General features: G+C 45.3%; 1 protein-coding gene across 1 annotated transcript in view; it reads right to left on the bottom strand.

The window, feature by feature from the left end:
- ANO2 (anoctamin 2) overlaps positions 1 to 23,967 on the bottom strand; it is a 434,288-nt gene that overhangs the window by 300,472 nt on the left and 109,849 nt on the right. Inside the window, exons 4-7 of the mRNA XM_027769235.1 lie at positions 21,432 to 21,583; positions 18,833 to 18,887; positions 15,564 to 15,615; positions 1,777 to 1,832 (exon numbers count right to left, since the gene is read on the bottom strand). Of these exons, the coding sequence (XP_027625036.1) occupies positions 1,777 to 1,832; positions 15,564 to 15,615; positions 18,833 to 18,887; positions 21,432 to 21,583 (315 nt within the window). The remainder of the gene's footprint in view (positions 1 to 1,776; positions 1,833 to 15,563; positions 15,616 to 18,832; positions 18,888 to 21,431; positions 21,584 to 23,967) is intronic.

Below are 23,967 nucleotides of genomic sequence, written 5' to 3'. Positions count from 1 at the left end.
GCCGAGTAAAGCCAGTGGAATTATCAAAAACAGATGCCAAATGAAGAAGGATTTTCTCTTTCATTTTCTAATGTCATCCCTTTCTTCCATTCCTCTTTGAGGAAGGTCAAAAGCATGGCAATGGTAAGAGACCAATATTCCATTTTCCATGTCATCAGTACTTGCAATGCTTATGGGGGTAACTCTTTACCAGAAAATACCCCACACACACTCATTATGCTCCAGAGACCAGCCAGATAACTCTTTACCAGAAAATACCCCACACACACACTCATGCTCCAGAGACCCACCAGTGCCTCCTCACAGTGAATGCAAGCACAGAGCCCAAGCCTGTGCGCAGGTTAGCACGACATGTGACAGTCGCCCATGCCGTGACATGCTTTCTTGTCCACAGCTGGCAGGAGTAACATCACATGTGCCTCCCAAAGAAGATAGCCAGGAGAAAGTTCCTATCTGAGCAACTGCTGTGGGGCACTCAGACATCCTTCCTCAGCAGCCTCACATGACTCGACTGCAGATGCTAGGGACATGGCAGCCAGATGCAGGGTGCAGCTGGGGACCCATGTAGTTCAAGGGCGAGTCAATTCTCCATGACTTGTCTCAAAGAATGCCACTGCAAGGTATAACAGGACGTCTATAACAGTACTTCCAGTAAAGGAAGGTTTTAATGACAGTTATCCTGTTTAATTTATTTAACTAAATAATTGTATGAGAAATTTTGAAAGACATCCTTTAAAAAATGTCAAGATAAAAAAATAACGATCTCAGGACCAGCAGTTGGCGTAATGGCTATGTCGCTTGGACTCCCATGTAGTCAACTGCAGTTCAAGTCCCAGACCTGGTGGCTTAAACTCACACCAGACACATGTGCGTGCGTGCCCAAGATCACGAGAAGAGAATGGAGGAGAAGGGATTGCGGCATGGCCATTCCCCCTAAGGGGTGATTTCTCGCATTCTGTCCCTCTGTCTCTCTGTCTCTCTGTCTTTCTGGCATGCACACATGCCTTTCAGCAAAAACCTCTCAAAAGAGAAAAAAAAAAAAAAAAGATCTTGGGCCAGCAAGTAGCATGGAGGTTAAGGTAACTAGATCCCATATGGTCAATTCCATGTTCAAGTCCCAGACCGAGGGACTTGAAAATCATGCTGGGCAAGTGTGCATGTTGGTCCAAAATCCTGAGAGAAGACAGGACTGCAGTGTGGCCATTCCACCCTAGGGAGTGCTCCCTCACTCTCTCACTCTCTCTCTCTGGCAAGCCTATATACCCATCCATAGCGAAAACAAATCTAAAGTAATATAAGGCTGTAACAATCTCACATTAATATGTATCTGCCTATGAAGGATGAGGAGCTTCGCATCTGCACAAAACTCTCGCATATAAAATCTCACTTTCAGCTAGGCAGGGGACTGACAGCCCAGGATATTTATTACCCAGGCCTCGGAGTCTCCCTCCACCACCACCCACCCACCTGCACCAGTATCTCCTCCCTGTAATAACCTACGTGCCATACCCGCATGTTCACACTTCCAGCAAAACAAAGCAGGGACGGCAGGGAAAGCTCAGACGAACGTTCACTTTGCCATCTGGGGAAATCATTGCAGTGAAAGCTAGAGGCAACCTGGGGATTCTTGTCAGCAGTGAGGAGTCGGAGCCAGCGAGGCATTTCATTGTCCTGACTCCATTCCATCTGCCTTGTAGCTATTCGCCCACCACAACGCCGTGTGGTCCCCCTCTCTTCCAACACCACAGAGAGCAAGTCGATGAAAACGGCACTTACGTCGTGAAGAGGATAGGCGGCTTCGTAGATGTTGTTTGCTATCAGAGAGTTAATACCTGCAGGAAAGAGGAAGATCAAAGGGGCAAGGCTGGGACAGAAGTTTTTGAACTGAACCCACTTTTTAATGACTATTAAACCCTCACTTGCCCCCCAGTGGAGAATTTCTGCATTCTCCTCCACATTCTCCTTCCCGTCTAGAGATTTCTGTCTCAGTACTTGTTTCGTTAGAGTAAGCATATTCTTTTCTCTGCCCAAATGCAGGGTCATGTATTAATATCAAATAAGGTCCCTCAGACGTCACAGTCCTCCTGTCCTTGAAGATGAAGACCACTCTAATCCAATGACCTGTCAACACCACCAAGGTCACAACTGTCATTGAGAATCTGCGTTGAGTGACAGCGCAGGAAGGGTTGCACAGATCATTTTAATGTGCTCGAATTATGCATGTGTCAGAGTGTCCCTTCACACTTTAACTGGACTCATCTCTGTTACTTCTGCTCCTTCACAAGGCAGTGCCTATGTGCCATATATAATCGGTCTGCCTCCCCACACTCCCACATCCCTAAGAGGCCAGGAACTGTAGGACAGCAGTCCTCAGAATGTGGTCTGGAGATCCCCAGAAGTCCCCATGACCTATTTCAGGGGGGTTGTGAAGTCAAAATCATCTTTGTAATAGTACTAAGATATTACTTGCTTTTTCGCTTTATTCACTTTTTTTCACTTTATTTCCCTTTACTCACTGCCAAGCAGATGGTGGCATTTTGTGACATGTGATGACAATGTTCCCCAGAAGCCTGATGGAATGTACTCCTGAGTTTGTGCACTTGAAAACATTCTCAGTCTTAACTTCCAACACAATGGATAGTGACTGATATAGCCCACCCAACCAAAAGGGCTTTGGGAGCTCCCAATTATTTTTAAAAGTGTGAAGGTGACCTGAGAACACAAATTTTGAAAACTTCACAGCAAGGAATCCATTGCTCGACCCCAACACTACCTCCCACCACTGCACACAGCAGACACCACTAGGTAAATGTACATGAGCAAATGGCTCTGGGTCTCTAATGCCAACATAACTCACAACAGAGAACCTCTGCTCAGCAAAAAGTCATTGTTATTTACTTGCCACAGTCTTGGTTTATTCCAAGACTATAAAGTGGTCTGTACATTCTGTCTGAGTCAGGAGAGTCTGTCTTGGGTCTCTGGCTTCCAGATGGGAGGGATTACATCTCACCAACTCATAGTACCAAGGAGCCACATTTAATCGGGGAGAGGGAGGAGGAGGAGTTTCTGGCATACAGTCATCCTCCGTGTCTCGCACACACTTTATCCCCTGAACCATTCTTTCCAGAGAGATGTAGACAGTAGTAAGATGAGGAGATCATTGATTTTGGAGGGTGAGATGTATCACGTCTGGCTGCGAAGTAGCTGCGTCTACACAGCTCTGGATAAAGGGTGAGGTTGGATAACAAATCTAGACAATACTTAGGTGTTAACAATCATGGTTTCCACCTCCCATTCCCATCCAAAGCCCCGCCACATGATCAGAGATCACAGAGGACTTCAAGCAGTCCTCTCCCCTCCATCAGCCTCCTCTTCTTCACATCTCACCCTCATTCACTGCAGTTCTAGGATGCGGAGTTCCACAAAGCCCACGGCATAGGTCCCGTGTGGGAGAGGAGGCCCAAGAGAGGCTACAGGAGTGCTTGGTGGAAGGGGCCACTCTTTCAGTGAGTTGAAAGTCATTGAGTCACCAAAGGGTCAGTCCTTTTCTGAATTTAAGTTTCCTTCTTGGCATGACCACAAAATATGAGAAATGCCTTTGGGGAGTCGGAGGAATGGAGGGTGGGTAGAGGGAGTAGAGATGGGGAAGGGGTCTCTGGGAGGTTGGATACGCTGCAGATTTGTCTTACTGACTAGACTACAGTTTCACTCTAAGCATCATTAATCAGTTCAAGAGCCATTCCCACAGCAATGTGAAGCTACCCTACAACAACCAAAGGGAGGAGTCCCAAGTCAGGAGGGGGAGGGAGGAGTTCAAAGCTACAGAAATGCTGTTGACATGGATAGAGGATAAAGCATCACAGGGCGGTCGGGCCCCAGCTAAGCGGCACCCCAGGAATTGCCCCACCCAGTCCCTGCACTCACGCTCCATGACTTCCACGGCAGCTGTACATACCCTTAAGACAGTCCCAACACTGCGTGGAAAAGCTAAACAGGTGCTTCTCCGACTTAGCTCTTGTGCTCATTCTCAGTTTTGTCTATTTAGCTCTGTAACCAAGTGTCGGGAAGCATTAGACCGACAACCTGAAATCCTGAGTCTTGCTGCCAGATTCTCAAAGAGATCTCAAACCCTCTGGGCCCTCTAGCTATGTGCTCTACCCCATGTCACAAATACAGCTCCCCGCATGCTGTGTAGCCCAGAGCAGGCAGGAAACGTCACTTCTGGAATGTCGCTTCTGGGGTTTGTGTCCCCCCGACAGGCCTGCAAGGTATCTGAATCAGAGAGCCCTTCTCGTGCCTGTGCCTCTCATGGCTCCTAGTCCACTGCTGGGAACACAGAGCAATGACAGTCAGAAGAGTTGTTAGCCCTGTGGCTACAGTTGCCTCAGTATCTCTTGCTTACCATGGGCACCCACCTTCCTTACTCCTTCGTTTGACATCCTAGCTGAGACCACAGTCTGCCTCCTAAGCCAAGAAGGCTAAGAAAAATGGTCCTTTGCCTTGGAGCAAGGATTCGAGCTACGAAAGCTGAGTTGTCTCCCAGATCATCAGAGCCCCTACGTGCTGGCACTGAATGCTTCTGTGTCACCCATCACTCTGTCTCCTACTTTTCAGGTGGTGTCGTATGGGTGACCTCAATCAGTGGCTGCTGAGGGAAGGGAGAAGAGAACATAGAAAAAGGAGGAAGGGGGAGCGGGAAGCAAGATGAAAAGTCGCTATTCATCCAAGACGTGGCCCAGGAATAGAGATTGTTTTGGCCTCTTGATTCATCCGCAGACTTCAGAAACCAAAATTCTACCCCCCAAACAAGCATGGAAACCAGTTTGAAAAAAAAAAAAAGAAGAAAATAATCAAACGTTTTTTTAAAAAGAATCCCTGCTTTGAAAATTGGAATTCTGATTTTTTTTTTCCTTTTTCAGCAAAAATGGGTTAATTGATTCCATCGTGCACCATCCATCTGGCCGTAACGGCAAAGCTTTCTTCTTCAGGACCACATCCATATTCTTTCCTCTCTACTCTAGACAGAGAGGAAGAGAAGGAAGATTGACTACTTGTCCTATTCCTCCTGGAACAGGGCCAGGGAGGAGGAGAAGGCATCAAGGACATTTTCTCTTCCCTATGTCCCTAAAGAGAAGCAGTGTCTCAGATCAAACAAAGCAAAGTCCCTGAGGACTTCTCATTGATCCCCCGAAGTCTCTGTGTCCATCTCTTTAACAAATCACCAGGTATTTCATACCTGTTGCTTAGAATCACAACTCCCAAAGGAGAAAGCTCCTGCTTCCTCAGTGGCCAGCATGGACCACAGCTCCACACAACCTGGTACAGCCAGGCCTGGAAACACTGCCCCTCTGCAACCACGGGGCAGGGGAGTGGGGGAGCTTTGCCACGAAACATGACCAGGTGGGCTCAGGCCTGAAAACACACTCACCAGACCATGGCTGAGGCCTAGCACTTAGCTGCAGAGACATCTCTGGTTTCCTGGACACAAAGAAACAACCAAAGCACAGGAGTTTATGGACTGCCTCCCAAAGAGAGTCTCATTAAATCTGCAAGTGCGGCTGGGTGACAGGGACTACAGCTCTGTTCCCTCCAGGCCAAACTCAAAGGAAACTTTTATCCTCCGGGACAGGTACTTAGAGGAGTGGTGCTGCACTCCTGGAAGCCCATTTGGCTTTGATTCCCCCCAGAACAGGGCCCAGTCCACCCGGCATTCTGCTTTTATCCCTGCACTCCAGCCGGACATAAATCTAAACCAGAGCCCCCAGACGGTGCATTTAACAGAGACTATATTTACCCATCACCAAATTGTCTTGACGTGTGCTTAATTACTTAAATGCCTTTAATCCCAAGCCTTTTCTTCTGACAAAATATAAACCAGTTCAGCTGGATGAATGATAAACCAGATGTTTACAACACACAACATGGTCTGGCTTCGGTCAAAATAATTAAGACATCGTCTCCTGAGTAGGGAGGGGAGATGCCCAAAGCATACATTTGTTTAAATGCTCTGACACCAAGATATCCATGAAAATGTAACTCCATTAAACTGCAATTTTTCTGTCCATAAAAAGGCACCAATAACTTCCATGTGAAGGAACAAGAAGAGTCTCTGTCCTCTGATATGGTCAAGGAGGTTTAGGCTTCTGTCCCTGGTAAAATGTGCTGCAAGGTCCCTCAGAGACACCGTCAACTTTCAGAGCTGACAAGTGACCTTGGGAAGCGTGACACTGATTAAGGAGGCTTCACAGGCTGGACCACGTTTGTGACCACTCATGTACCCACCATGCAGGACCCAAGCTCACAAATATTTTCAGCCTCTGGATATTGCATGTCTGTTAGTCCCTTACTTCTAGGCTAAATAAGGGAGAAAGGGTGAGTTGTCCCTCCTGAAGGTTATGGACGAAACCTAAAACGTTCAAGGTTAAATCATCATGGGCAAGCAGGTCGCATGAAGATTACGGGAGCTGAATCACACATGGCAACCTTGGCAGCATGAGTCCTGGACCTGGCAGCTTGAAAATCACACGGGGCACATGTGCATGCATATTCTAAATCCAGAGAGGAGAATGGAGGAGAAGGGATTGTAGCATGGCCATCCCTCCAGGAATGATTTCTAACTCTCCCTCCACCGCTCCCCCACCCCTGTCTTTCTTTGGCAAGTGCAGACACCCTACAGCAAACAAACAAGAAAAAGAAAAGTTAAATGATCATCAATGTCATTCCACCCATGCTTTTTTGAGGTCAGCATTTTTTGCTTTTTTTTTTTTTATACTAATATTAACTCTGAAAGAGAGAGAGAGAAAGAGACAAAGACAGGAAGGGAAGAAGAGAGGAGGGAAAGGAAAAGGAGCAGAGGAGAAAGGGGGAGTAAGAAGGAGATGGAGAAGGAAAAAAAATGAACAACAGGTCCAAAAGACCTTGCTGCTGGCTAGGGCATGGAAAGGAACAGAATTCAGGGGCCAGTTGGGGTACCGCAGTAATGCAACACTCTGTGAAGCTGGATTCCCATGGGAAGCCCACATCCCAAGTCCTCACTGAACACATGGGTATATGCATGCATGCTTGCGATTCGGGCTAACTGAGGTGGGGGGAGACCATGGCGTGGGGACCCTGTGGGGTGCCGGTCTCTATCACTCTTTATTCTTTCTCCTGTAGAAGAAATAAATAAGACAAACTTTCAAAAGGGACTGAATGCTGAATGTTCATAGAACAAATGTTAGAAAAATAACAACAAAAATTAAGCACAGATGGACTTAGTTATCTTTGGGTATCTCAGAAAATCAAGAGTCAATGCCCAGAAGGCAGAGCACTTTTCAGTACTCTTCACATTTCACGTGTAAATAGGTCTAGGAGCCTGCAAGAGCCCACGCTGCCTTTTTTATCTTTGCCTTTAGCTAAAATCTTTAGAGTTCCTAAACATCAACAGGGTATCTTGTTAAAAATATAGATCTTGGGACCTTGCCCCTACAAATGTTGATTCAGCAAACCAGGCATGGGATTTGGACAGGTGCTGGGTTTTAACAGGTGCAACTAAGTGCAGCTACACCCGTGTGACACTACCTGTAGCCATGTGCAAAGGACTGACAGGGGGCACGAGCTCTTCTTCCATCCTCACTGACTGCTTGAGTCCCCCTTGATCTCATTGTCCCTCTCACTGTGATTGTCTACTGCCATCCTCTCTGAGGGCTAAGGACACCATGTCGCCCCCAGTCCTGGCCACGGCCCTGGCACTTGCTGCCCAGGAACTTCCAAGAATGCCAGTTCCCTTCTGGTCCTCATTGCCTCAGAGACCATGTGACTTTTGAATCATAAAATCTAGGAAATTTTAGAGCAAGAAAGGAGCTTCAAGAACACCAAGAGCCCCCCACATGTTTTATGGGGGAAACACAAACCCAGGAAGGGGACAGGACTTGATAAAAGTTTTACAGCTTGCTCATCCCAGAGTTGTAATCTGCACCCAACTCTACCTTTGCCAGGTGTGTGCCTGTCTTCCATTTCCCCTTCTAGACATTTTACCTTCTCCATCTGGCATGACTGGGCTCCCATGTTCTCAGGCTCTCTGCTTCACTCAGAGCCCAGGGGGATAGAGGAGAGGATTGAGGCCCCCGGCCTTCGGCCTACAGAGCCACCTGTGCAAGGTCACCTCCTCTACTCAGCTCTGTCCTTCCATGTGCAGACAACCCTCTCCTCATAGCTCTAGGGCTGGGGAGAGCTTCACTACTGTCAACTGCAGGATACTCCACCATCCCTGGCATTTCCAGCTGTTTGCCTATACCTCTGTGAATGGTCCCACCTTGAATTACCCTAATTTGACTGTGTTCCTTGTTCCTGTTGGGACCCTTCCTGACTCTCTGGAATTGCTGCCATTGTGTCTTCCGTATCGTCTGCTTTCTTTGCACATATTTTTTTAAGAATTATTTTCTCTAACTTTGTTTATTTATTTTATTTGACAAGATAGAAACACAGAGAGAGATGGAAAGTGAGAAAGCAAGCCACCAGGTCCGGACTCAAACCGCAGTTGGCCATGTCAGGCTCTCTGCTTCACTCAGAGCCCAGGGGGATAGAGGAGAGGATTGAGGCCCCCGGCCTTCGGCCTACAGAGCCACCTGTGCAAGGTCACCTCCTCTACTCAGCTCTGTCCTTCCATGTGCAGACAACCCTCTCCTCATAGCTCTAGGGCTGGGGAGAGCTTCACTACTGTCAACTGCAGGATACTCCACCATCCCTGGCATTTCCAGCTGTTTGCCTATACCTCTGTGAATGGTCCCACCTTGAATTACCCTAATTTGACTGTGTTCCTTGTTCCTGTTGGGACCCTTCCTGACTCTCTGGAATTGCTGCCATTGTGTCTTCCGTATCGTCTGCTTTCTTTGCACATATTTTTTTAAGAATTATTTTCTCTAACTTTGTTTATTTATTTTATTTGACAAGATAGAAACACAGAGAGAGATGGAAAGTGAGAAAGCAAGCCACCAGGTCCGGACTCAAACCGCAGTTGGCCATGTGAGAGTCCAGCGTCCTTAACCACCATGCCACCTGCCAGCTCCTTGCTATGTATTTCTCTTCCCAGACTGCCACATGGCTTACCTCTCCTCCTTGAATATTCTCTCATCAGAAGACCTCTGACTACCCTATTTTAAATACAACCCCATTCCCACTTATATTTTCCTCCTAGCACTTATCCCTACATGGCAATGTATGTAGATACATACTCGACCCATTTTACGAATCTGTTGGTTAATTTTTTTTTCATCATAAGAATGTAAACCCCATAAGGGCAGGAAGGTGTGTCTGATTGACTACTTCTTTCCCCCATTTCTAGACTATGAATGACACATCATAGGTGCTCAGTGAATCTTTGCTGAATAAACGAGAAGATACTACCTTGGAAAGATCTCAGTTCCTGCCTCCTCTGGAAAGCCTTTCCTAATATCTGCAACCATGTATTGATTGATTTAAAGAGCACTGAAGAAGAGCCAAGACACTCGGGTTCAAAATCGGGCTCTGACGCTCTGTGGGTGTGCCAGCTAATCTCTCTACTATGAAATTACTTAACATCTTGAAACCATGTTGTATGGTAGTTAAAAGGATCGAATGAGATAGGGCGAAAGTGCTTTGCCAAAGTATGCACCTGAAAGTGGTCATCACTGTGGCTACAGTGACACTGCCCCTTATTACAGAGAGATCTCTCATCTGGCTATCTCAGTTCTCACATCAGAAAACCCAGAAGAAAGAAAAAATAGCTACGAATAATTAAAGTAGATCTCGCCCCCTGATGTTATGTGCCTTATCCACAGCAGAACCCCTCAGAACTCCCTTTGACGCATTTTCACTCTCTTTTTGCCCAACATTCTAATAAGTTTGTTTTTCTGTCTTTCAAATTGCAAAGTAAAAGTGAGAAAGCAAAACTCAGGGTGGGTGATCGTCAGAGTCAAGGATTCAAGAAATCAAAACAGTGGAGGGCAAAATCCTAATGCTTTGATAGTTCCTTAGGGAACAAAAATCTTTTTTTCCTTCTCTTTATATTATATATCATTTTTATTTACATGTCACCATTGTTTGTCTTTACTGCATGCAAAGCGTATATCCATTGTAGGTCAAGTAAATAAAAAATATTACCGTACATATCATCCTCAACAGGTAACTTTCCACCTGGTTCTGAATCATTCAGAAAAGTTTGCATATACGTTCGTGTAAAGATGTAGATATATTTTACATAAGAAAGCGGGGAATTGTGTAATCAGTTCCTTTTTTAAAGAATTTTTTTTTTTGAGATTTGTTTTGGGACAAAACAGATAATGTAATGGTTGTGTTACTGGACAGCCATGTAGTCGACCACAGTTCGAGTCCCAGACCTGGCAGCTTAAAACTCACGTCAGGCGCATGTGCATGCATGCCCAAAATGCTAAGAGTAGACTGGAAGAGAAGGGATTGCAATGTGGCTATCTACCCTGGGGGGTGATTTCTCACTTTCTTTCTCTCTGTCTCTCTCTGTCTCTCCAGCGAACACACTCACCCTGTAGCAAAAACCTCTCACTCTGAAAAAAAAAGAATTATTTTTAATTTACTACTACTACTATTATTATTATTATTAATTTGCTATAGAGCACTTGCACACATCAGAGACAGAGAGAGAGAGGGAGAGGGAAAGTGAGAAAGCAAACCATCAGGTCTGGGACTCAAACTGTGGTCAGCCATGTCCAGCACCTTAACCACAATGCCACCATACGTGGTCCCTGTGTAATCAAATTTTTTAAAGATTTATGTACAAAAAGATGTTGCTGCAGACAGCAAGAGCTATACTACTAACCAAACTCTCCTTTCCCTTTGGTTCAAAGATACTTGCAACTCAACTGTGGAAACTAGATAGCCTTTATGGTTTGAATATTTGTATTCTATTTTTTTCCTCCTGGTTTTGACATTCTATTTTAATTTGTGTTTTTCCTGGTTCTTATCCTTTAATTTATTTTTCATATGATGATGGTTTATTGTTTGGGTTTTTGTTTGTTTGCTTTTTGGTAAGACACCTCAGCAATGTTGTGGAACAAGGCAGGAATATAAATAAATCAATACCTGCAACTCCTCCATAGGTGAATGCTTTGCAAAGCAGGCATTCATTGAAAATGGATTGTCTACTAAGAAAAGAGTTATAATACTAGATATATTTATTATCTTTTTTCTTGTGTAACTTTTGAACTGGGTAAAATGGGAAAGGGCATACAACTTTGTAATTTGGTCATGCAAATAATGACAATATGAAAGGTAACTCCAAGGGTGGAGGATCAATGAACCTACAGCTCTGAGTTCAGTCCTGTTCCCGTTTTCCTTCTTCTCTACAAGGCGATAATCCTCGGGAAGAGTCTAAGCCAATGCTAACCATTTGTGCTTCCTTCTACCCCTTATAAAACCAGAGAGAAAGGTAAAATAACCTAGATTCTCCCTATACCTCAATGCTCCTTATTACCCTGGGACCTTACAGAGCTGCCACATTCGTCCTCTTTCTGATCTTCTAGGTGAGATTGCTGAGTTAGCCGAAGTGCTGAAAGGATACCTGACTTTCAAACGACTTGAAAACAGGCCTTTGGAGTTCCCCAGTGCTGAGTAGCAGAGAAGTTCAGTCACTTGTCCCTTGCCTCAAATCTAGTAAGCCATCGATGGCTACTATGGATGGATAGACTCTAAATACTCAATCCGACTCCTCCCCTGGTTTTTAGCAGCCCAGCAGCAGTAGAATCAGGGCTGGAGCAAAGGTCCCCAAGTTCTAGACCCAGTTCTGACTCTTCTGACTCGATAAATGATGCTGGGCAAGTCAAATGATTTGAGATGATCATTCCTACTTTCCTGGGGAGCTATGAAACTAATATTACGTCGTTCGTGTTGATACTTAGAGACTTACATGGGAGCTAACTGCTTCCTCCTCTGTGTTTTCATTGCACTCTATGAGTCTCTATTACAGTACCTTCCACATTATCTTATCATCATCTGTTTACATGCCTGTCTGCATGGAGAAACCAAGAGCCCTTCAAGGGTAAAAATTAGGCCAAATTCATCTTGGCATCTCTTGGTTTCTGTAATATCATTTGACACATAGCAGGTGCTCATTAAGTGTTTCTGAAGGTCAAAATGGAAAGATAAATTTTTGCACACTACTCTACAATAGCAAAATCCTAATGCTATTTGACTTCTAAATGTCACACACACAAACTCAAGATTCTCAAAGAGGGAACAATCCCTTCATCATTAAAGCAGAGGCCCTCTAGGGACCTTCCAACAATCTAGAGATTATCCCCCAAAATAAACCTTAGGTTTAAAAACTTGCCAGTTTATGAAACAAACAAATAGCTACCTATTTAATCTTCACAAAAACTCTACAAGAGAAATACATGGGGCTTTAAAAACTTCATATGGAATTAAATTATGAGTTCATTTGGTCAAACCAAGCATAGATTTTGTTTTTTGTTTTTTGTTTTTCTTAAAAGGCATTTCCCATGAATATTTTGAAGGCCCCTTTACATTACTATCCCCACTTTACATAAAAGGATACTGAGTGGTAGAGAAGTTAAGTCATTTGTCCATGAACACATGTAGTCAGAAACTTTCCAGCAATTGCTATGGGATTAGCAGTCTAGGCATTTTTTAATTAACTCACTAAATCAAATCAACTCAGTAGAACATACACAGCAGACAGCTAGGTGCATTGGGGCATAAAAGATGATTCACACATGTCTCGAGGACTAACCGCCTTGGGAGTCTAAGCCATGTAGGTAACAAGCAAGAGAAGACAGAGTTTGATGGAAATTCCAAGGAGAGGGCACTGAAGAAGAATCTATGAACAGGGCTTGATGTTTGATCTGGGAATGGGCATGGCCAAGACTGAACAAGGATGCAGGCAGGACAGCCAGGCGAAGGGGATGGCATGGGCAAAACGAGGATGGGGTCATAATAACAGGAAGAGAAGTGAAAGGGATGAGATAAAAATGGATATATTGATTTTTTTTATTTTGTATTCATACTAGAAATTGTGCGCACACACATGCAAGAGAGAGAAGGCACCCTTCTCAGGGCCTCTTCACGGATCCTCCCTCACCCAGTCCTCGTCAGTATTTTGGGTTCTAGGTCGTCCAGTCTGGGGATTCAAACAGAGCGGACTGTGGCTTCCAGCACTGCAGTGTAGTCTGTTGCTGGCTGCACCACCAGACTGGGCTGACACAGTGACTTCCACGGTTTTGATAAACATCTAAGGGGAGATATCCACCTAGTAGTTGGAAATACTGGCTGGAACTTATAAGAAAATGAGGATTAAAAATAGTTAGACAGTTGCAAGTCATTTGTATTGAGAGTACAAGAGAGAGAGAGACCAAAGGACTTGAATAAGACAGCCTCTAAAATGTGAGAAAAGGAAGGGGAATCATATAAAGTGTGGTCCATAAAGTAGAAACAGAACAACAGCAGTTTACTAGATAGGAAGCACCTTCCTGGATATCAACTCTCAGAAATTCAGAAAGGGCATATGCAGGGCCTCCCGGGTGCCACAGGCAGTCTTTCTTTTCTCAGGCATTTCTTTGCCCCTCCCTTCTCCTTTACTCTCCAAGTCAGCTGACTCCTTCTTGACCTCACTGCAGATGGCTGACCTTGTTTTTCTGTTCTTGCCTTCAAACATCAAGACTGTTACATTGGTCAAAGGCTGGCAGCAGCCATTGTAGCTAAGGACTTGTAGCTATGGACAAACAGAACACATAGCAGACCACTGCAGCCAGATAATGGCATCCGAGATAACAACAAAACAATCCAAGGACCAACAGATGCCCTGTCTTGGGGTTGCCTTTATTACCTGACCGCAACCCCCTCACCCTTTAAAGTCCAATAAAAGCTTATAGCTCCTACCCTTCAAGGCCAACGCATCGCTCTACATCTGGCCACTTTCCTCTCTTAGAAAGTGAATAAACATTTCTCTCCACTTACTCTCTGAGTCTGTAAATTCTTTCATAGTCTGTGCCACCAGCTACCATAACAAGTTCAGTAAAGAAAGTTTGGAAGGATGTAAGAAGTTGATGAAGATAGAGAAAAAGTCCATAAAATATGGGAAGTAAGAAGCCACTGGTGGGGTCCAGAAGGTGGCATCATGGTTAAGACATTGGACTCCCATGTGGCCAACTACATTATATAGCATACAACACTGCCTCATGGAGGTTAAGCCAGTGGTCCCAGCCTTCCTTGTACCAGGACTGGCTTCATGGAAGGCAATATGTCAGCAGATGGGAGTGGAGTGGGGACTGGTCCTGGATGACCTGGGTGCACCACATCCACATGCACCCCATGTCCACCACTACCTCATTGCAATATATAATGAAACAATCACAATATGGTTTGTACTCCCATGAGAATCCAATTATCTCTGCTGATCCAACAAGAGGTGGAGCCCAGGTGGCAATGCCAGTGATGGGGAGCAGCTGCAAACACAGATGAAGCCTCGTTCACTCACTCACCAGCCTCTGCTTCACACAGCCCAGTGGCCTGGGGATTGAGTTCTCCTGGATTAAACTATTCTGAAAACACTGCCACTCCATGAAGTCTGTTCTGATTTCCTCTCTAAGACTGGGCTCTTACTGCTGAGCAGCTTCTGAGCCCACAACAAGCTCTTGGACATTAGCTATTATTACTGCTGTCATCATTATTGGCCATCTGTCATCCAGAATATATTCTGAAGGTGAATCTCCCAGAAATTTCAAAAGCCATTTTGAGATGGCACCTCAGAAACCAGAGTGTGTCCAGCCAGAGTGGTTCCCATGAAAAAATGTCTGTGTGTGAGTTCTGGCACATTTTCCTACAAGCAACCTCAGGGATCATGGTCATGACCCACATTGCTACCTTTGTCTTCATGTTTGTCTTCTACCCCATCCCTCAACATCCACAAGGCCTGCCTTATACTGAGAGCTCCCAAACACTGAGGTTCCTGCTCCAGAGACAGCTACCCTCATATCCAATAACAAACCACAAGGCAACAAATTCGGCCAGATATGGTAACAAGAATGCTGAACTTTGAAGAGACACACTCAGACTACCATGGTTCACTGTGTGGGCTGAGACAAGTCATTCACCCTCTCTGGGGCATTAGTTTCTCCTAAAATGAGGAGATGCAGGGGCTGGCAGGTGGCATGGTGGTTAAAGGTGCTGGATTCCCTGAACTGAGAAGATGGGACTGAAGATCTTCTAAGATGCTTTTCTTCCCACCACATTTTAGGTGATGGTCAAAACTACTGGAGATTGTGGAAAGAAATGGGCAACTGAATTATCAGGATGAAGTGAAAGGTGTGGGCAGCACTAGGAAAGACCAGAGACCTGGGATAAAGGTCTAGGGGAAGCAACACACCCCGAGCCCACCAGGAGGTGTGTGCCCACTGCTCCTGGAGGCCTAGGCAGTGCTTCCCGGTTAAGTTAAAGCAGCCTCCCTCCATGTGGGCCACGTATTTTGTTCTTCACTGCCCACCAAGGGAGCTGTTGAAAAGACGGCTCAGCCCCTTGGTGCCCCATCAGCACTTGGCGCAGTGGGGAAGGGTCCTTACCCATTGTGTTGTTGGCTCGCGAACAGGCTGTGCGCTTCAGGATCTCGTGCACCTGAAAGAGGATGACATGAGCCATGAGCATCTGGCCCACTGTGAGTCCTGTCACCACCGCCTGCAGACGGGCGAGGTGGACCCAGGCGTCTGGAGTGAGGGAGAATCCTAGCATGTGCTAAGCTCATGGGCCGCACGTCAAACCCATTCAATTTGAGTGCTTGGAGGAAACAAAGAATTCCATTCCTTCACACACAGCACCTCCCCTTTGCCTCCCCCCCCAAACACCCCCAGGAAAAAATAATTAAATAAGAAGCTATAAATTGACTGCAGTTCCAGGAGGTAAGGAAAACACGGGAGGCAAGCCCAGACCACACAGCCCTCATGAGGGCTGGGTGAGGAAGTGCCTCACCCTGGCAGGAACAGAGTGTCTGCCTCCCACGTGGGGGGACCTGCAACAGGGCGGGGTTCTTTCTGGCCAGATCTTGGGCAGAGAGCAGGGGGAGATGCCGGCTGCACCAGCCAGAACACTAATGGCTTGGAGGGCAGAGAGGCCCTAGGGAAAGCAGAGGGTGAGGAGTCAGGTGAAGACAGAGTTGAGCAAACTTGCCAGGGTCTACCTCCTTCCTCACAGAGCTCTGCTTGGTCAGACCAACATATATGAAAGTGACCATATATGTGAAAGTGCTTCATAGACTATAAAAGGGCTACCATATGTTGGTCATTGGTATTACCATTTCCCTGTTTCCTTGCCTCTCTAATGAAAGCATGCCATGCACTTCCTCCAAGACCCATGCTCAGAGCACAGTGCCAGACACACAGCAGTTGCCACTCTCTACCCACTGCAGGTCTATGGACCCACATGCCTGCAGAGGCCTACAGAAACCTCTGGACTCTAGGGCTTGCAGGGCACTCTGTCTCTCCATCGAGGAAAGGGTGCTCCCTGCAGAAGAATCGTGGGTGGTCTATGTAAGCCTGGTCTTTTAGTGGATCTCCAGCCTGTGCCAGGATTGAAAGAGATGCCCAGCAAGGAGGTCTTCTCCAGGACAGACAGCTGGGCTGCGTAGATACCAACACAGAAGGGGCACAGGGAAGACACTGCAGATGTGGGGGAGAGTCTCAGACAAAAATCCAGGGCAAAGTAGACCCCAGGACAAAATGTAAGACTCTTTTCCCCTTCTTTTTTTTTTTTTTTTTTTTGGGGAGCTTTTCGTTATAGGGCGTGTGCGAGGGCTTGCAGGGCACTCTGTCTCTCCATCGAGGAAAGGGTGCTCCCTGCAGAAGAATCGTGGGTGGTCTATGTAAGCCTGGTCTTTTAGTGGATCTCCAGCCTGTGCCAGGATTGAAAGAGATGCCCAGCAAGGAGGTCTTCTCCAGGACAGACAGCTGGGCTGCGTAGATACCAACACAGAAGGGGCACAGGGAAGACACTGCAGATGTGGGGGAGAGTCTCAGACAAAAATCCAGGGCAAAGTAGACCCCAGGACAAAATGTAAGACTCTTTTCCCCTTCTTTTTTTTTTTTTTTTTTTTGGAGAGCTTTTCGTTATAGGGCGTGTGCGCTCGCCAGACAGACAGAGAGAGACATAGAGACAGAAAGCGAGAAATCACCCCCCAGGGGGGACGGTCACGCCGCAATCCCTTCTCCTCCATTCTCCTCTCGGGATCTTGGGCACGCACACACACGCGCCTGGCGTGAGTTTTAAGCCACCGGGTCCAGGACATGAACCGCGGTCGACTACGTGGGAGTCCAGCAACATAGCCATTACGCTAACTGCTGGTTCCCTCCCCTTCTCACAGTATGGGACGGACTGAGGAAGAGGTCAGAGGGGAAGGAAGAAGTTTCCAGAAGGAGAGATAAATGATAGAAGATATGTGTCTCCATCATTATTCACACTCCTATATTCTGGCGCAGACCTCACGGGGTGGTAAATAAATAACTTCCAGCAGAATGGGGCCCTAGAGTGTTTAATTCTGCTTATAATATAGTATGGTAATTCAACAGCAATAATAATTAAGAACAGCGTTTATATGGCATTGTACTATTTTACAAGCACTTTGTAATTATCGGTTAATCTACACAACACCCTATAACTCCCCTACAGTAGTAGAACCCAAGCCACTGTGAGATTTAATTGCCTTGCAATGGCCTCAACAAGAAAATGGGAAGTTTACACCTTTTTCCATAGGAAGAAAGAAAAAATCATATAGCCATGTTAAACCTTCCTCAATCACTAAGCTTAAGGACTTGAGATATTTTCTTGTCCATCCTCCAAGCAAGAGTTGAGACCAGGTTTTCAGTATGCCTGGGAAATCTTCCTCAACTCACTGTCCCTTCTTATCCTTCCTTCCTTCCTTCCTCATCACCCTGTTGGCTGGGAGTTCCTTCTTCAAACTCTTACCCTTACTCTTCCTCCTATGGAAACTTAAGTTCTTCCCTAGGGATGAGTGGAAACACATTTGTGTTTCCCATGAGGGCATGAGTAAGTTTCTAGCACTTTGGGGTCCCCTCTTTCTCTCCTCTGCCAAGGCTGAATGACCCCTTGGGTGACAGAGAGGACACCAATCAATTGAATGAAGATACTCTACTGCTCAGGTGAGGGCCACAGGGACATAAGTTATATGAAGATTTTTATTAGAATCAATCAATCAATCATTCCACAAAAACTTGATATAAAAGGCAAAAAGACTGTAGGACAGTTATGGCCATAAATGTTGCCTTTCTGTTGAATAGGCTGATAATTTTATTCTTAGACACATTGGTTAATTCTAGCATTCCCTGTGATAGAAATTCACATGACTCCTTGTCAGGGGGTTACAAGAAAAGAAAATGCATAAAGAAATAAAGTGACCTGGTGATCAGAAGGACTGGTTGAAATCTTTGTTCTGACACTAACAATCTACATGAATGTTTCCTATTGCATTGCTTCTCAGAGCCTCAGTCTCCTAGCTGTGAATCAAGGGGACACCTAACTAGTTTAAACCCCCCACTACCTCTGTTACTCCCTGGCTTGGTTTTGTTCTGCAATTTGAAGAAAGCCTTCAATGAAGAACCCAAAAGGAGAAGATGTCCCTTGCACACCGTGAATGAGAGCTGTTGTTGTCTATTTCTTCTGCTACTGGGATGGGGAAGCTCTTGGATGTTTCTCTCAGCTGCTAGGCAACTCCAGACAAATAGTGGTAAAGAGGTAGCAGGGTAGGTAAGAGAAACACCCTGCCTACTGGGTGCTCAGCCTTTCCCCAACCCCCTTTCCCAATCCAGCACATCCATTTACTTACAATGCGGCTGCGGGTGGCGTTATCAAAGAAGGTGTCCTTCTCTTGGATATTGTACCTGGAGACACCAAGAGAGCAGATGGTAAATGCACTTCATCACCTTTGTGCTGAGACCACCACCACCCCAAACCCGGGGCATAGCCTGGGAAGCAACGCAACAAGGTATGTGAGGTAGCACACACAGGGTGGATGCTTTTTGGCCCAGAAATTCTAAAATCCCATCATAAAAATTTGTCATAGGGGAATAAATTTTATGAAAGAAAAAAGTTATACTGATCAAAATGTTCATTACAAACTTACTTATAATAAAGATTGTGGCGATAGACCACAATTCCAAAATCAATATGCTAGATTATCAGGCAGCCACTGAAAATTATAATTATGAAACTTCTTCGTAAATAGGAAAAGATTATACCATGACAGAAAAACATTATACTGTGATTAGGTTTCCCAAATGAAAAAAATATATATGAAGTATTTGTGAATGAACAAAGACAGTTTTTTAAAAAGTACCAAAAAAAATTTTTTTAATGAGGAGTCTTCAAGAAGTTTGTGGAAAAAATGGAATTAAAGTCTGAGTTTATTTTCAAAAGTATTTCAGATCCATGCACAGTTTTTTTTTTTTCATAATAAACATTTCTGAAGACCTCTCGTATAGTTTCAGGGTATTGGGATTAACATTTCATTTAATATCATTTTATGAGTTAAATGCCAATCTCCTCATTATACAAGACCTATCTCTGTCCTCAACTTCATACATTGAACTTTCACTCAAAAAAAGTCCTTATAGAGTGTTTACTGTGTTTAGGGCACTGTGCAAGAGGACACGCCTGTGAATGAAACATGCTCCCAGCTCCCAAGGAGCCACCACTGGGATACATGTGTCTCCAAGGAACTGATGCCAAGAAGAACACGATAATATGTAGACCATTGCTATAGAAACTTGGACAATGGAGAGTTTGCTTCTGGCTTGGAAGAAGAAAAGAGAAGATTCTTGAAAAAGCAGGTGTTTGTGAAGTAGGCTTAAGGGGCAGCTGAAGGGAATGGGTGAACTGTGTGGGGGTAGCTGCTCAGATGCCAGTACTAGCATGAATGAAAGCCCAGGGAAGGGAAGCATCGAAGAAACATAGGATGCAAAAGAGCAGCAGCAGCCACTCATGCCCACATGACCTTAGGCAGACCCTGGACCTCAGTTTCTTCCCTATTACGTAGAAGGATAGCCATATCTGGCCCTCCACCTCAGGAGGTGGGTGTGAGGATTCAGTGAGGGAATATATGTAAAAGGAATAACATACACATGTGTGCAGAATTAGTATTATAACATGGCAAAGATGATGTGATAGTTTGGGTTGTCAACCTGACTAGACTAAGGAATATCTAAAAACCCGGTAAAGCATTTTCTGGGAGTGTCCCTAGGGCTATTTCCAGAAGAGATTAGCGTATGAATCTAAGCAGACTAGCTGGGGAAGATGTTCTCTCCATGTAGGTAGATGGTATCCATTCGACAAGGAGCCTGGAGAAAACAAATATGGAAGATAGATGGGTCTCCCTTGACAGGGAGTGGGACATCAGAATTCAAGGTTCGCCTGCCTTTAGACTCCAGGATCCACACTGGTGGCTGCCTGGGTACTCAAGTTTTCCTAACTGAGAGTTACATCATCAGCTCTCTTGCCTCTCAGACCTTCATATGTGTACTGAGCCATGCCACCACCATCCTGGGTCTCCAGTTTGCAAATGGCCTGATGTGGGACTTCCCAGAAACCATATCCCATGAGCCACTCTCTCCGATATAATCCCCTCTCATATATCTATACACAGCCAACTGGTTCTGTCTCCCTAGAGAACCCTTACCCATACAGATGGGGGAAAGGACCCCTGTGATGAACAGTGGAAACAGAGCTCTATGACTACCACCTCCTAAAAGGAGCAGGCCCTTCTATTCTCTTTGCCTGTCCATGCCCCTTCCTTTCTCTCTCTCACTCAGCTCTCTCATCACTCCAGGTAGCTACCTATTCCTCACTGGCCCTGAGAGCAGAATTAATTCTTGGCTGCTGAATCCCCCACTTCCCAACCACAGCTTCCTTTCCAAAAATGTCCCAGTAGCCATTCCTGTGAAGTCTGTATTCACTCTCATAGGATGGGGGTGGCAGTGGCAGGGAGGGAGAAGTCTCAGAGTTGATGAGTGCATGAACAGGCAGCTGGGAATGCAAAAATCCAGAGGCTTCATCCACCTTCTCCCTGGTTTATCACATCACGTTGAAGCCCTATTATTAGACCAGGAGCTCAGCAGAACAGTTTCCCCACAGAAGATGAACAAGTGTCTGACACTGTCTCACAGAGCCCCAAAGATTATAGTTGGGTGTCTCCTGACTCTCCATTCACCATGCAAAATGGCCAAATGACAGGTTTCCCATTGAGCAAATACCAAGGGTTATTTGGGTTAATAGTCTCTCTTGGGGAAGGGGGTTCAAAGCAAGCAGAAAGACTGCTTCCTCTCCTCTCTCACTTTGTGAGTCCCAGGTCTGAGGCATGGAATGTCATGGTGTTCAATCGTCCTTCCCGTCCCGTCCCACAGCTCCAGCCCAAAAGCTTCAATACTCACAGATACATTTTCTCCCTGGAAAATGGGTAGGAAAGGTTTTTCATCCTGTTGTTGCTGTGTTCTGGAACTCTGGGCTGCAGGGGTGAGCTGAGCTTCTGCAGAATCGCGTTGAACTTCTTGGCAATGCTGCCTCCTTCTTTGATCTCATACATCTGTGAAAGGAAAAGCCATAGGTCTGAAAAGGAGGCCACATCCAACACTCAGAGAAGAATGACTTCACAACCAAAGTGGGGCAGATCCCTGGAAGGGATCACCGGAGAGAGGAGATGAGGAGAAACAAGAGGTAGGGGTCTTCCCTTCCCCCCATTGCTTTCATGATGTGAGCTCTAGGTCACCTTTCAATCATTTACGCTCATGGAAGTAACCAGTGCAGAAAAACAAGTAAGTAGTCTAAACATTCTTTATGACATGGTTACGTCATCTTAAAAGTAACTGCAAAGGGACCAGTGGATGGCGTGGACTCCCATGTAGTCAATCACTGTTCAAGTCCCAAACCTGGTGACTTAAAACTCACACCAGGCACATGTGTGTGCATGCCCAAAACCCCAAGAGTAGAATGGAAGAGAAGGAATTGCGGCCAACTCCCCTGGGGGGGAGGAGGGATTTCTTGCTTTCTGTCTTTCTCTGTCTCTCCAGTGAGCACACACACGCTATATCAAAAATCTCTCAAAAAAAAAAAAAAAAAGAAAAGAAAAAAAGAAACTGCAGACCTACTATGTGACAGTCATCAAAATAGGAACTTGATACAATACTCACAGTAACCCCACTGGTCAGGTAATATTATTCCCGTATTATGATTGAGAAATTAAGGTTCAGATAGGTGAAAGAATCGACAAAGGTCACAGAGCTGGTGAGCAGGTGGCAGAGCTGGGTTGACTCATGTCAGTCTGCCCAGTATCGACTCCACTACTCACGCTTCTGTGTGATCATCACCTCCTCTGCATGTTTCTCTTCGGAAATAATCTGTGTTTATGTGAGTTCGCTTTCAAAGTGTTAGACCTAACACCAGACACCTAATGAATATCTACCTTGAGCAAGGCGTAGAGTTCATACCAAGGTAATTGTTAGTTTTATAACACATATGGCTTTGTGGATTACAGAGAGCTTCTCCACATATTAGAGCTTTCGGTCATTATCATTTCTAAGTGCAGTAATTGAGACACAGGGTGCGTTTCTCATAGCAAAGCTGTGATAGATTACTGATGGCCACAAATCTTGCACAAAGTCTGCTTTTAAAAGGTAGCATCTATTCCCACCTGCCCTTGAATCTGAAGGAACTCTACGTCTGCTTGACCAGTCAAGTCCAGCAGCAAGACTATGTCAACGCCATTTCTTTTTTTTTTTTTTTAAGAGATTTTTGCTATAGGGTACGTGCATTCACCAGAGAGCCAGAGAAAGACAGAGACAGAAACTAAGAAATCACCCCCCAGGGGGGACAACCATGCTGCAATTCCTTATCCCCCATTCTCCTCTCAGGATTTTGGGCACACACACATATGTGCCCAGTCCCAGATCTCAAACCACAGTCCACTACGTGGGAGTCCAGTGATATAACCACTACGCCATCTGCTGGTCCCTATCAGTTCCATTTTTTAAGAAGATGAACAAATATATTCATTAAAAAAAAAAAAAAGATGATGAACAGGACCAGCCCCATGGCCTAATGGTTAAAGGAGCTGGATCCCATTTTGTTCAAATTCCAGCCTCAGCAGCTTGAAAAATGCACAGGCCATATGTACATCTGTGCCCCAAATCCCAACAGGACAGAGAAATGATGGAAAGGGGATTCTGGCGTGACCATGCCCCACTAGGAGTGCTTTCCTCTCTTTCTGTCTCTCTCTCTCTCTGACTGTCTCTGGAAGCATATGTGCTCCTGGCTAAGAAAAAGGAAGAAAGACATCTTCTACCATAGTCCCTCAGGCCCTGAGCCATGCTTTAAGAAGCTGGGGAGGTCTAGAGAATACTCTGAGAGGGTTTGGTGCTCCTCTGAGCTCAGCTCCCAGACATCCTGCCATACAGCAGGTATGTGAGCAAAGCCTTCTTGGCCCTTTCCATTGAGCCCAACCCCAAGCCAAATACCACCAAGTGACCCCAGTCAACACCAATAATCACCTAACCCTCCTCTGTTCAAGTTCCTGACCAAAAAAATACATGAGCTATAATAAAATGATTCTTGTTTTTTAAGCTAAGTTTGTGCTAATTTGTCATGCTGCAATAGATAACCAGAACAAGAGCCAACATCCAAATATTCCCGATTGAAAGTTTGTTTTCTTCTCTTTCCTGGTGTCCTCAAGTTGCTGAAATCTAGACAGGTCATATGACACATATACAATACTTATAAGAGACCAAGATGAACATCACATGGGATACACAAAGGACTGGGACAGTCCACGGAAAGGAGCGAGCACACCCGCTTAGGAATTAGAGAAACGTTCCATTTAGGGAGATGCTTTTCAGTTAGACTCTAACAGTAACCATTTGTTGTTACCATTTTGTTCTTTAATAAAATAATAAGGAGAGTGTACCTCAATTTAAC

The sequence above is a fragment of the Tupaia chinensis genome, unplaced genomic scaffold, assembly GCF_000334495.1.
Source record: "Tupaia chinensis unplaced genomic scaffold, TupChi_1.0 Scaffold149011_1, whole genome shotgun sequence".
In the NCBI taxonomy this organism is placed as follows: domain Eukaryota; kingdom Metazoa; phylum Chordata; class Mammalia; order Scandentia; family Tupaiidae; genus Tupaia; species Tupaia belangeri.
This window is presented reverse-complemented; position numbering and strand designations above follow the sequence as displayed.